The sequence below is a fragment of the Equus quagga genome, chromosome 8, assembly GCF_021613505.1.
Source record: "Equus quagga isolate Etosha38 chromosome 8, UCLA_HA_Equagga_1.0, whole genome shotgun sequence".
NCBI classification, from domain to species: Eukaryota; Metazoa; Chordata; class Mammalia; order Perissodactyla; family Equidae; genus Equus; species Equus quagga.
The window spans coordinates 94,417,078-94,429,229 of record NC_060274.1 but is presented as its reverse complement, the minus strand read 5'-3'; the positions used below and the strand labels follow the sequence as shown (position 1 = coordinate 94,429,229).

Below are 12,152 nucleotides of genomic sequence, written 5' to 3'. Positions count from 1 at the left end.
CCTCGTTTAGCCAGCCAGAGGGATTCCTCAAAACTATGACTGCAGCATGTCAACAACTTGGGCCCTTGAGTTAGAAGGACTGGATTCCAGCTCTCCTAATTACTATAGCTCTGTGACAGTCTATGCTCACTGTGTGCCAGGCCAGTGCAAGAAGGTTATCTGCATTATCTTATTTAATCACCATATCAAAGCCATGAGGTATGTATTCTCATCCCTATTTTCACTAGTTGCTATGACAAGAGGTTAAAAGCCTTTGCCAGAAGCCCCATTGCAAGATGTTAGAAAAGGATAGGCTCAAACCCAGATTTTTCTGACTCCGAAGCCAGTTATGTTCATCTCTTTTAGCCTTCGTTTCCTGATGGTCAGTGTGAGGCTAGTGGAAAGCTCAGGACAGACTGACACACATTAAGGTCACGCTGTTATACTTCACAGTAGAAGGGATGCTGGTGCGTTGGTCTCACTAAGCAGTCCTGGATGAACACCAGCTAGAGACCAATGGGTGTCATTACAGAACCTAGAAACCACAGCACCCAAGAACCCTTTGAGTTGTAAAATATACTCCCAGCTCCAGGCCCCAGTTGTGGTGAACAGGGAGAGCAGTTGCTGAAGGCAACCACGTCTGGGGTGAGACCCCACCCTGCTCCCTGGCTGCTCTTCAGGCTGCCAGCACCCTGATGTCAGCCCTACAGTCTTGCAGCCTCCCTTCTCCCTCCCTGAGTACATCCCTTATGGCTGAAGCCAGCCCTTTGATTGCCACAGTTCTCTAGCTCATGGAAAATATGCCAATTGTGCAAATATAACTTAACCCCTTCCTTATTTAGGTAACAAGTCCGCTCTGTCAATGAATAGGTGAGAGCAGCTCCTGCCCAAATTGTCTTCCAAGAAAGGCTTGTCCTACCTGAAATCTCTCTACCCATTATCGTGTTCAATTAAGACAAGGATTTAATGGCATTTTCATTTTGCTGTGTTAAAGAATTCATATAGCTCCCTAAACAAATTGAATTCAATTCATTAGATTGCCTCAGTGCAGTTGTATTTCTCTAGGGTCTGAGTCAAAGGTCCTCAAAGCTGGTTGCTTACATGGTGTACCCCAGTGCCTTTCCTGGAAGAGGAGAGGCTGCTGAACATGGTGCTCAGAAAATCGTATTGTTGTGCTTCCTGCTCGGTGGCACGGGCCCAACCAGCAGAAATGTTCTGAGTCATCCATGCTGCATTAATGATTCAGAGGACCTTTTCAGCTCCTTAGTGCCCAGAGTGTTAAATTCTGTGAAGTCTCAGCAATGGTCCTAACCTTCGAAATATTTCACACACGCACATGTGCACACACACATGGACACAATGCTCATAAAAAGCAGCATGCTGATAATGATTGAAGGAGCATTACTAAACACAGCCTTTCAAACCTCAGCTGCCTACTTTATTAGAATAGGCAATCTTATGTTCTGTCAAACAGAACAAATCAAACTGAGTACTTTGTTCTCTGAACACAGCCCACTCCTAACAACCTTGTGTCTTTCTCTTGTTCCTGCTGCCTGGAATGTCCCCACCTTCTATTAAAGTTGCTAGTTTACTGCCTTAATTCCTAGTGTATGAGGTCCTCCAGATCAGGGGCACATAGTAGGTAGTTAGTAAGTATGTACCTAACTGAATTGAAATTCATTATGTACGATGTCAAAATCTAAAAGATTCTGAAAATCAAAAGACGTGTTCCTAAGTTTGACTCCAAAACTCAACTGGTGATAAACCTGATCTGATCTAATGTAAGACCTATATGATCTTTAGCTCACTTAATATGAAAAATATTCACAAGTTTTACTGCAGAAATGTTAATGCATTTGATTAAAGGGAACTTCCGCAGACCCTGCTTGAGGATTACATAATATACTCTATGTGCCCTATATTACTTTTTTAGAATCTGAAAAATTCTGAACTCTGAAACATCTGGCACCAAAGGTTTCAAATGAGATTGTGGGTCTTTATTCTCTAAATCATAGCCCCAGAATGTATTATCCCATTCTTTCAAAGGCAACAATGGCTTTGAACTGCTGTTTTCTTGGTAATTGTTTTTACTTGTTTTCAGAAAAAAATATCTAGTTTTTTCTGACTAAAAAGTAAGCTTTTAAAAATTTTAAATAAGATTAAAAAAACTATCAAATAGAATGTGTAAATAGTGATTGTTTTAAGCTCCAACCAAAGGTAATGAGACTATTATTACACCTCGCATCATATCCATCAGAAAGTCCTGTGACTCTACTTTCAAAATTATCCAGAATCCGCCAGTCCTCAACGCCCCCACTGACTGACAGCGCCATCTAGTGCCTGATTTCTGCAGTCATCTTCAAGAGGTCACCTGCTTTGACCCTCCCCTCCTGCAGTCATTTCTGTACACGGTAGCCAGTGTCCTTTAGAAACTTAAGTTGTATCAGACAAAAGTAAAGAAAATATAGAACAAAGATGATTTACCCATTATTTTACTTCAACAATTATCAAAAAGGCGAATTTTGTTTCATCTGCACCTCTACTCATTCTCTTTCATGCTGAATTATTTTGAAGTAAATCTCAGACATATTATTTCGTCTATAGTTATTTCAGTAGGTATATTTTTAAAGAATAACCACAATACCATACAGTACTCCATCTAAAAAAATTAACAATAATTCCTTGATCATAAAATATCCAGTCAGTGTTCATTCACACTGCACCAAGAGTCTATTTATTTTAGGGGTTTTTGTTTGTTTGTTTGAATCCAGATCCAAATAAGGGCCATACGTTGCAATTGGCTGAAATGTCCCCTAAGTCTCTTTTGATCTATAGGTTCCCCCAAATCACTCTTTATTTCCTTGTAATTTTTTTGTTGAAGGGAGCAGTTTGTTCATCTTGGATTATTTCCTTGAGTCTGGATTTTGCAAATTGCAAACCAGTGAGGTCACTTAACATGTCTCTTTGTTCCTATATTTTGTAAATTGGCCGTTAGATCTAGAGGCTTGATATGGTGTTATTTTGTTTTTATTTTTGTTTTATTTGGGGTGGGGGTTGTTTGGGGTTTTTTTGCTGAGGACGATTGGCCCTGAGCTAACATCTATTGCCAGTCTTCCTCTATTTTGTATGTGGGTCACTGCCATAGCATGGTGTAGGTCTGTGCCCAGGATCCGGACCCAAGAACCTGGGCCGCTGAAGCAGAGCCCACTGAACTTAACCACTACTCAGGGTCAGCCCCTTGTTTTGCTTTTTTTGCAAGACTACTTCATAGGCGATGTTATATGCTCTGGTTGTCTCTTTTCTTGTGATGTTGGCAGCCACTGATGATCATTGCCCCAGTCCATTAATCTCTTAGGGGTTACAAAATGGTGATACTTAATCATTCCTTTAATTATTCATTGGATAGTTCTATAAAGAGTTCTATAAAGAGTGTACTCACGTCAACTATTTGATTACCCTGAAGTATAGGAAAGGAAGGATAATGCTCTATTCTTTCCCTTTATTTACCAGTTTTCAAAATAGTAATTTGGTTCCCTTACACCCTACAAAAATGGACAGAGAGGCTTTTGTTTAGTTGTTTTGGTTTTTTGGTTTTTGGGGGATTTTGAGGAAGATTAGCCCTGAGCTAACATCTGGGGCCAATCTTCCTCTTTTTGCTGAGGAAGACTGGCCCTGAGCTAACAGCTGTGCTCATCTTCCTCTGCTTTATATGTGGTACCCCTGTCACAGTGTGGCTCACCAAATGGTACCATGTCTGCACAGGATCCGAACCAGCAAACCACCAGGCCGCTGAAGCAGAACGTGCAAACTTAACTGCTGCACCACCTGGCTGGCCCTGGTTTTGTTTTTAATATCATTAGTAACTCATGGATTTAAATATATTTGTTTCAATCCATTACTCTTATTAATTTTCAAATTGTTTCCTTTTTTATTGTTTTCGAGGAAGATTGGCCTTGAGCTAATATGTAAATTTTCATATTAATAGCATTTGAATGTGTAAAGGTGAGCGTGAATTTCTTTTTTTTTTAAATTGTGGTCAAAAACACATACAAGTTACCGTCTTACCATTTTTAAGTGTATAGTACAGTAATGTTAACTATATGCACATTGTTGTGTGACAGATCATTTTCATCTTGCAAAACTGAAACCCTGTATCCATTGAACAACAATTCCCCTGTTCCCCCTCCCCCTAGTCCCTGGCAACCACTGTTCTGCTTTCTCTTTCTGAGACGTTTTGTTTACTTTTGCAACATTCAGTTAATCAGAGCTCTCAGACTTTTCCTTTATTATTTAGCTTTTGTCATCATAAAACAAAGGTTTAATGTCACAAATAATTAGAAAGTAAGTACCTGTTTACCACCACTCAGGTAAAGAAAAACAGAACATTGTCATTAGTAGCCTGGAGGCCTCCCATGCAGCCTTTCTCAAGTACAGCTCCCTCCCTTATCCTGACGTTTATGGTATCCATTCTCGTATATGCCTCTCTAAACAAATCTATTTAGTTTTGCCTAGTTTTGAACTTTATGTCACAGTGTCATACTGTGTATATTCTATTGTAACTTGCTTCTGTCACTCAGTATTATTTATAATATTAGTCCATATTATTACATATGACTGAAGTTTGTTTCATTGCTGTATACTATTCCATTGAATCAGCATGCCACAATATTTTCATGCATTCTGTTATTGATGGACATATGGATTTTGGAGGTGATTGTGAACATTTTTGTACATGTTTCCTGGTACACATGTACACATATCTCTTACTTCATTTTTCCTCAGATATATGCCTAGGGATAGAATTGTTAGACTGTAAAATATAATATATATATGTATATACACACACACACATATACTTATATATATTTATATGTATATCTTCAACTTTAGTAAATAATGCCAAACTGTTTTCCATAGTGATTGAACCAATTTGAACTTCCAGTAGCAGGAACTGAGAGATTCTGTTGCTCACATTCTCACCCTCATTTGCTATTGCCATATTTATTTATGCCATTCTGGTGAGTGCTTAATAGTATGTTACTGTGGTATTATTTTCTACTTCTTTGATCACAAATGAGGTTCAACACTTTTTCACATGTTTACTGGCCATTTGGGTTTCTTCCTTTGTAAAATGGCCATTTAAGTCTTTTGCCCATTTTTTTATTGGGTTGTTTGCCTTTTTTATTGGTTTCTAAGAGTTCTTTATATGTTCTTGACATAGGCTTTTTGATGGTTTTACATGTTACAAATTTCTTCTCCTACTTTCTGGCTTCTCTTTCCTTTATAGTGTCTTTTGATGAATGTGTATTCCTAATTTTGACATAGTCACATTATTCTAATACTTTTCAGTGTTGCCTTAAGATGATCTAAGTGACCTTTAAAAACTCTTAATTTGTTTCCTTAACTGAAAGAACCAATATTTAAATGTGCTTATGGTAAGCTTGAATTACTGCACAGCTGAGAGCTTGGCAGACCTTGTCTAGAATAGAATGTCAATGACAGTAACAGTCACAGTGCTGTACATCTGAAGAGCACTTTCATCATTTCCACCATTAGGTCCCCCATGCAACCCAGAATTTTTAAGTCATTGTGATTCTGTTTGGCTCTCCTTCAACAAATAGATCCTGTGGCGTATATGATTATCTTATTTTCTATAACTCCCAACTGTGTGCCATCCTGTGCCACCTTATGGTGCTGTTATATATGCATATGGGGTCCATATGGGCATACGTCCCATCTTCCCAACTGGGCTGAAAGCTCCTTGACATCAGATCTGTAAATGCATCTTCGTATCTCCCGTTAAGATGCTTACATTAAGAAAGCGTCTAGAAAGTGATAATAATATGCAGGGTCCCTGAGTATTTAGCCCTTCAAAAGAAAAGAAAAACAAGTTTTAAAAGACGTGAGATGCTTGGATTTTCTTTTAAGGATTAAATTGATTGTTGCAGTGCTAATATATAATTGATGACTGCTGATTATCTAAACCACATTTCAACCAATGGATATAATCACTTTCCCTTTCCAGACCTCATTAACGAAGAGGTAATTTGTCTTCCACATCCCTGTCTATTCTACTGATGGCCCTAGGTAGAGATATTGATGGGAGCCAAAGGGGAGCAAAGATAATTCAGAACAGGGTAATCTACTTTATCTTTCTTCTCGAATGTCACAAAATCCAATATATACTTATGCTCATTTGCTTCTCAGGTAGAGATGAGTCCTCTGGAAAATGCAATCGAAGTGCTGGAAAATAAAAATCAGCAGCTGAAGACTCTGATTAGTCAGTGTCAGACAAGACAGATGCAGAATATTAATCCCCTGACCATGTGCCTGAATGGAGTTATAGATGCTGCAGTTAATGGTGGAGTTTCCAGGTATCAGGAGGTAAGGATTAGGCATTGTTTGAAAGTTTTCAGATGTGATTTCTTAGGGTCTTAGAAATCTTTTTTTCAAAAAAAACTCACATCGTATTTTATTAATATAAAATGTTATGTTAATACATAAACATGTTAGCATGCTGACATAGGGCTACAGCTGACACAGTTCTTTTTGTTAAATAGAGCAAACGTAGTCATTTGTGATGCATACTTACACCATTTCCCAATATGTGATTTTTTTGAGGATAAAAATGTGTGAGTGTCTGTTCTTGGATGAATAAAAGCAGTAAGGGTATCAGGACTGTTTAACAAACGTCTTACCTGAAATCATTTCCCTGAGCTAAGAGGTTCATGGGCATGGAAAAGTCTGATCTTGTATAGAAGATACTTTAAGTGGACTTTTCATCTGCCCTCTGAGTTTTAAACAAAAAGGCACAATAGGTTGGAAGGTGAGGCCACCATCTTGGCCACACTGAATCTTAAGGCATTTTTAGGATATAATGCCATAAAGCTTATTGATTTAGATTTGCTGTTTGTTTTTCAAAAAATACTTATTATACAATTTATGGTCTCCCTTTAACAATCTATTCCTTATATTCCCATTTGATCAGCTGCCCACACTACAAATTACTCCATCTGCCCCCTAAACGTTGTTTATAATGGTGTCATTTCTTTAAACATACCAGGTCATTAAAAACAACTATTTCACTTCCTTTGTGACTCTCTTGAAGTAAACTGACTATCCCTTCTCTTACTAGGCATTCTTTGTCAAAGAATATATCTTAAGCCACCCTGAAGATGGAGACAAGATTGCACGGTTAAGAGAGCTGATGCTTGAGCAGGTAAGGGTCTGTCTCCCGCCCAGCCATGTGCTTGCCTGTCCAGAGCCCCAGCTACATGGTGATCTACATTGGTGTAGAAGTGAAGCTGGTGGAAGTGAAGGGTGACAGATTCACCAGTAATGTATCCCAACTTGCTGATTTCCACTTTTTGTTGCCACTTGGCTGCAAAAATAAATTTAACAATGAGTAGACTATGGCCGCCCCTTGTAACAAATAACTTCGTGTAGTCTCCTGGAATGTTCTTTGAACATTCTCTCCCAGGAGACTTGCTTGATGCCGACTTTTCACTCAAAATTTTGAGCTCAAATAAGTTCAGGCCAACTCCAGATAAATGAATGAGTGGATGAATGAATAAGATTCTTACTTAAATGTTGTAAGAAGGAAGTGGGCAATCAATCAATTCTGCTTTAAAACAGTATCATGTTTTGCAGACTAAGCCTATAGATGATGTGATATGGACAAAACTAGATACAATCTAATCATTTTCTATTCCAAAGAAGCATAGTTTATTTTTATTTATTTGGTTCCATCAAGTATGAAGAACTGGAGTGAGTAATCTGTTGCCTGCTGTTTCCTGTTGATAGCTCGTGGCCTGCAAATGGTTTGAAAACCTCTGAAGTAGGAGACATTATGGTTGGAAGTCTGGGTTAAATAGGAAATAGAGACATTTTATACCCGTGAGAAATAGAATATGGGTGATAAAATGTGATAGAAGCATCTCTTCCCACTTGATAATACCAAAGTTAATAAACACATAAAGCTTGCCCCTTTGGATTAGAAAATGATGAGGTTGTATCTGATTTTAGTTCATATTTTATGCTCTGTAGGCTCAGTCCACAGAACTTAATACGTGGCCATGGATAAGGGCCATGGCTGGAAGGGGGTCAGTTGTACAGCTTCTGGAAAAGAGAAAGGAGTTACTTGAGTTGACCTGCAAGGAAATAGAGAATAAGTTAAGTTCTCAGTGTGGCCCTGGGAGTGATGTAGATACTAGAAGTGAGCCGTTTAGGTTATCTAATGCTTAAGATTATGGAATGATGTTAGCCTTTGTTGATTTTTAAAAATCTGTATTTAACCCAAGCACAGTCCCTTGTGAGTTTTTTGCCTCACCCCAGGGCTCTTACCTGCTATATTCAGTCTGACTGAATTCTTTCTCCAGAATTAAAATTAAAAAGGCCAAGAAACCTCTCAAGAAAAATAAAATCAGGGAAACTTTGTTTCCTCCACAACCTGCCTGTGTTCCTGGGGCCTTGTGGAAAGAGCCATGGCCTAGGAAATGTTGGCTCTCTATCATAGGACAAGCGGTACAAGTGACTGCCATGTGACCCTGGGCAAGTCACATCATTTTTGTGGGACCTTTGTAGTAGACAGTTGGGCTAGCGAGGGCACCATCCTCATCTGGACTTCTTGAGGTGATTCAGATAACCTTACCTAGTAGACACAGAGATGCAGAAGTCAAAAAGGACTTGTTGCCCCAGCTGCTGGGAGTGGTGGCCCTCAACAGACAGCTTTGGCTCTCAGGTCCTTCAGGGATTGCCTCAGCCACAAAGAGCCACCTGACCCGAGATCAACACCTTCCTGGCTGGCCCACAGTCAGTGACTGAGGAGGAGATATAAAGCCTGACCACTTGGACCCAACACAGCCCAACTCTGACAGATCATTAAAAGGTCCAGAGCTCCCCTGGTGTTGGCAGAGGCTGACAGGACTGCCACGCAGCTCAACATTTTTTGTCAAATCCTCCTTCTGTCCCTCCCCTGAACAGGCAGTGATCCCAAGGGTATTCCCCCATAAATGTCCTAATCTCCATGTCAGAGTCTCCTTCTGGGAGAACCCAACCTACAACATTATTTGGGCAAAAGGGAGGTCATCAAACAAGTGTTTAAAATCGAGAAGACTGGAGGCTCCTACATGTAGGTTCAGCTCCTGCGTCCCTTCCACTCTCACATCACAGAAATCAGACGCTCCCTTTATGCCTCAAACACACACTCCCTCAAACTATTCCTTTCAAAGGTGTCCTTGACGTTTATTTCAAGATATTTTTATCTTTATGCAAATGTGCTGGCAGTAGGTGGGAGTGGCACAGTCCTGTCCCCTTAGGAAAGGTGCTAGATGCTCTAACCCCCTGAGGTCAGTCCTATTTGACGGGGCTTTCAGTCTTGAATCTTCACAAACTGTAAAGATAAAAGTTGTGATTTCTGATTTGCTTTCCTCCTAGTCTATGAAATTTGTTCTTTTGACCACTTTAGCATGGGGCATTTTAAAAAATGTGAGACAGCTGCTACTCCAATCGAAGGAATTCAGCACTACTGAGAGTTGAAGAAAGGAAACGTGAATGTTTATGTTCCTCTCTTTCGGGGTCCTCATGGCAGGAAAACTTTTTTTTTTTTTTAAAGTAGGAGCTGCTCTATGTTGTGTTATAATAAGTGAACAAGAATAATATTTTCTAACAAAAACAAGAAGCATAGCAACTATTATAGAATTCCTGTTCATTTTTTACTTCTTCCTTGACAGATTTGAAAAATCTGGGGGAAGTAGGGATGGGTACCCAAGAAACTGATGGAAGAAAGATAAGTAATGTGGAAAAGGGGGTGCCATCCAGAAAAGAGATCCGTTGGGGAACAGCTCCTGCCCCCATTCCCTGCCCCATCCTGGGAAACTCAAGAGGGGCCAACGGCCACATAACTGTTTAAAAGGATTGTTGTTACAGATCTAAAATACATGGCAAGGAAACTTAGGGTAGTGGGAAAATCAAGTCTTCGGAATCAGCCCTAAATTCCAATCCCTATTGGTCTTTTACTACATGCAGGATTTTTCTGACCCTCAGTGTCCTACCTGTAAGTTAAGGGTTGTTCCTATCTTGTCAGATTGAGAGGATTAGCAATAATGCATGCAAAATGTATGGTACAGTGCTTGATCCCTAGCAGGCACTTAGGGAGTTACTCACTGATGTGGATTTTTTCCTTATGTTATTATCAAGGCACAGATTTTGGAATTTGGTTTGGCCGTGCATGAGAAGTTTGTGCCTCAAGATATGAGGCCCCTTCACAAAAAGCTGGTCGACCAGTTCTTTGTGATGAAGTCGAGCTTGGGGATACAGGTACGTACAGTGTCCATAGGGGGCAGTCTGACCACTGCCACTTGCTTTTTGTTAAAAGGATGATGATGAAGTATCCAATACTGACATCTTTTGGTTTTTCTACCAAACTGCACCTTTTTATCAGGGAGCCCTCAAATGTTAAAATTGCATTATCTTCTATTTTCCATGCTCAACTTCTATGAAAACAAAAGAGAGAAACCGTAATAATACTGAAACTTATCTTAATAGCCCTATGTGAAGATTTCATGACGATTAGAATGTGTATCTAATATACTAAAATATCTCACGAGTTACTTTGCCCATATAATTCCTCTTCTAAAATATTTTCTTTACTGCATCTTTAGGAGTTCTCTGCTTGTATACAAGCCAGTCCAGTCCATTTTCCTAATGGAAGCCCTCGCGTGTGTAGAAACTCAGCACCTGCCTCTATGAGCCCAGATGGTACCAGGGTAATTCCTAGACGCAGGTAAGTCATATTCTGAATTACCTTACACTCTGGCATCCCCACAAGATGATCTGGAATGATTCTCTCATTCTTTATGGCACAATTTGTCAAACACGCTATTTCGTAATGAAATAATTAACCCGCAAGGCAGCTGCAGACATCTGCCACTGGTAAAACAGCAACAGCATGAGAAATAAATAAATAAACTCAAACATTTGATTATATTGAAGCAAACAGGAGACAACAAAATGGGATGTATATTTTTTCCTCAGGCTTTATACCATGCCAGCATGTGAGAAAGTATAATTCAGAGACTGAGTTAATGACCATGTTTTTTTCCCCGAAACAGCCCATTAAGTTACCCAGCTGTCAACCGATACTCTTCCTCCTCACTGTCCTCACAAGCTTCTGCTGAAGTAAGCAATATTACAGGGCAATCAGAAAGCTCTGATGAAGTCTTTAACATGCAGGTACTTGATTAGCTTTTTGTCTGGTCGTGTTGATTCCTTTTCTGTCTCGATCATGAGAGTTTCTGTTCAGTCTGCCGTGCTAAGGAACAGACCTACGAGCAAGAACTTGACTTAAGGACAGACCTTTAAACACTCTCATGGCTATCTTGGTCTCTGGAGTCTACAAAGATGCTCCTCTCAGAACTGTCCTATCCACTCTAAGAAGACATGAGCCAGCAATGGGAAAGCCCAGGCGAGCGGTGCGGGGGTTAGTTTTGAGACCTACCTCGGATGTGGTTCTTCAGTCCAGGACTCCTAGAGCATGTCGCCACATCCTACCTGCCTCTTAGCATTTCTAAGTGGCTTTTTTTCCTTAAGAATACAGGGTTTAGGGGTCCATTCTAAAAATCTCTCTACTTTTGTACATATTGGGAAATTTCCATAATATGAAGTTTTTTATGAAAGTAGAACATATAGTTTTTAGGGATTTTAGAGTCAGTAAAAAAAAAAAAAAGAGTTGTAACTCTTGCAACAAAAAAATGTTAGACACCACTAATAAAGAATTTATAAGAATTCAGTAAGACTAAGCTGAAATCTTCCTCACCACTATCTTTGGAGAAGGGGCATAAGCCATATTACCAAATTCATGCTTTGAACACATTTTTGGAGAACATGAGAAGGTGTATTCCCTGCCTTTGAGAAGCACTCACCTGTTTACATGCCCTCGGCTGGGAGTCTTTCTGCTTGGACTTTAGAAAGAGGTGCACTGCTTCCTGGTCCCAAGTCACAGTATGTAGCTGAAACCAACACGAATGCATTCCTTTGGCAGGAGTCCAAATCTTGGATTCTTGATTAATTCAGACAGACCTCCTTATCACTCTGAGTCAGTGAGATTTTTCTATATTTCTAAATGGCCTTTTGCTTTCTTTTTGTTTGTTTGTTTATTTATTGCTAATTTGAAA

The 12,152-nt window shown here is 39.6% G+C and overlaps 1 protein-coding gene across 4 annotated transcripts in view; it reads left to right on the top strand.

Moving 5' to 3' along the window:
- The window catches only part of DOCK4 (dedicator of cytokinesis 4), a 432,596-nt gene that overhangs the window by 407,190 nt on the left and 13,254 nt on the right, over positions 1 to 12,152 (top strand). For 3 of the 4 annotated variants that reach the window (XM_046670234.1, XM_046670231.1, XM_046670235.1), the window contains exons 42-46: positions 6,187 to 6,363; positions 7,115 to 7,198; positions 10,177 to 10,296; positions 10,641 to 10,762; positions 11,091 to 11,211. In XM_046670234.1, coding sequence (XP_046526190.1) covers positions 6,187 to 6,363; positions 7,115 to 7,198; positions 10,177 to 10,296; positions 10,641 to 10,762; positions 11,091 to 11,211 — 624 coding nt within the window. The remainder of the gene's footprint in view (positions 1 to 6,186; positions 6,364 to 7,114; positions 7,199 to 10,176; positions 10,297 to 10,640; positions 10,763 to 11,090; positions 11,212 to 12,152) is intronic. The other variant, XM_046670233.1, reaches the window with a different exon arrangement.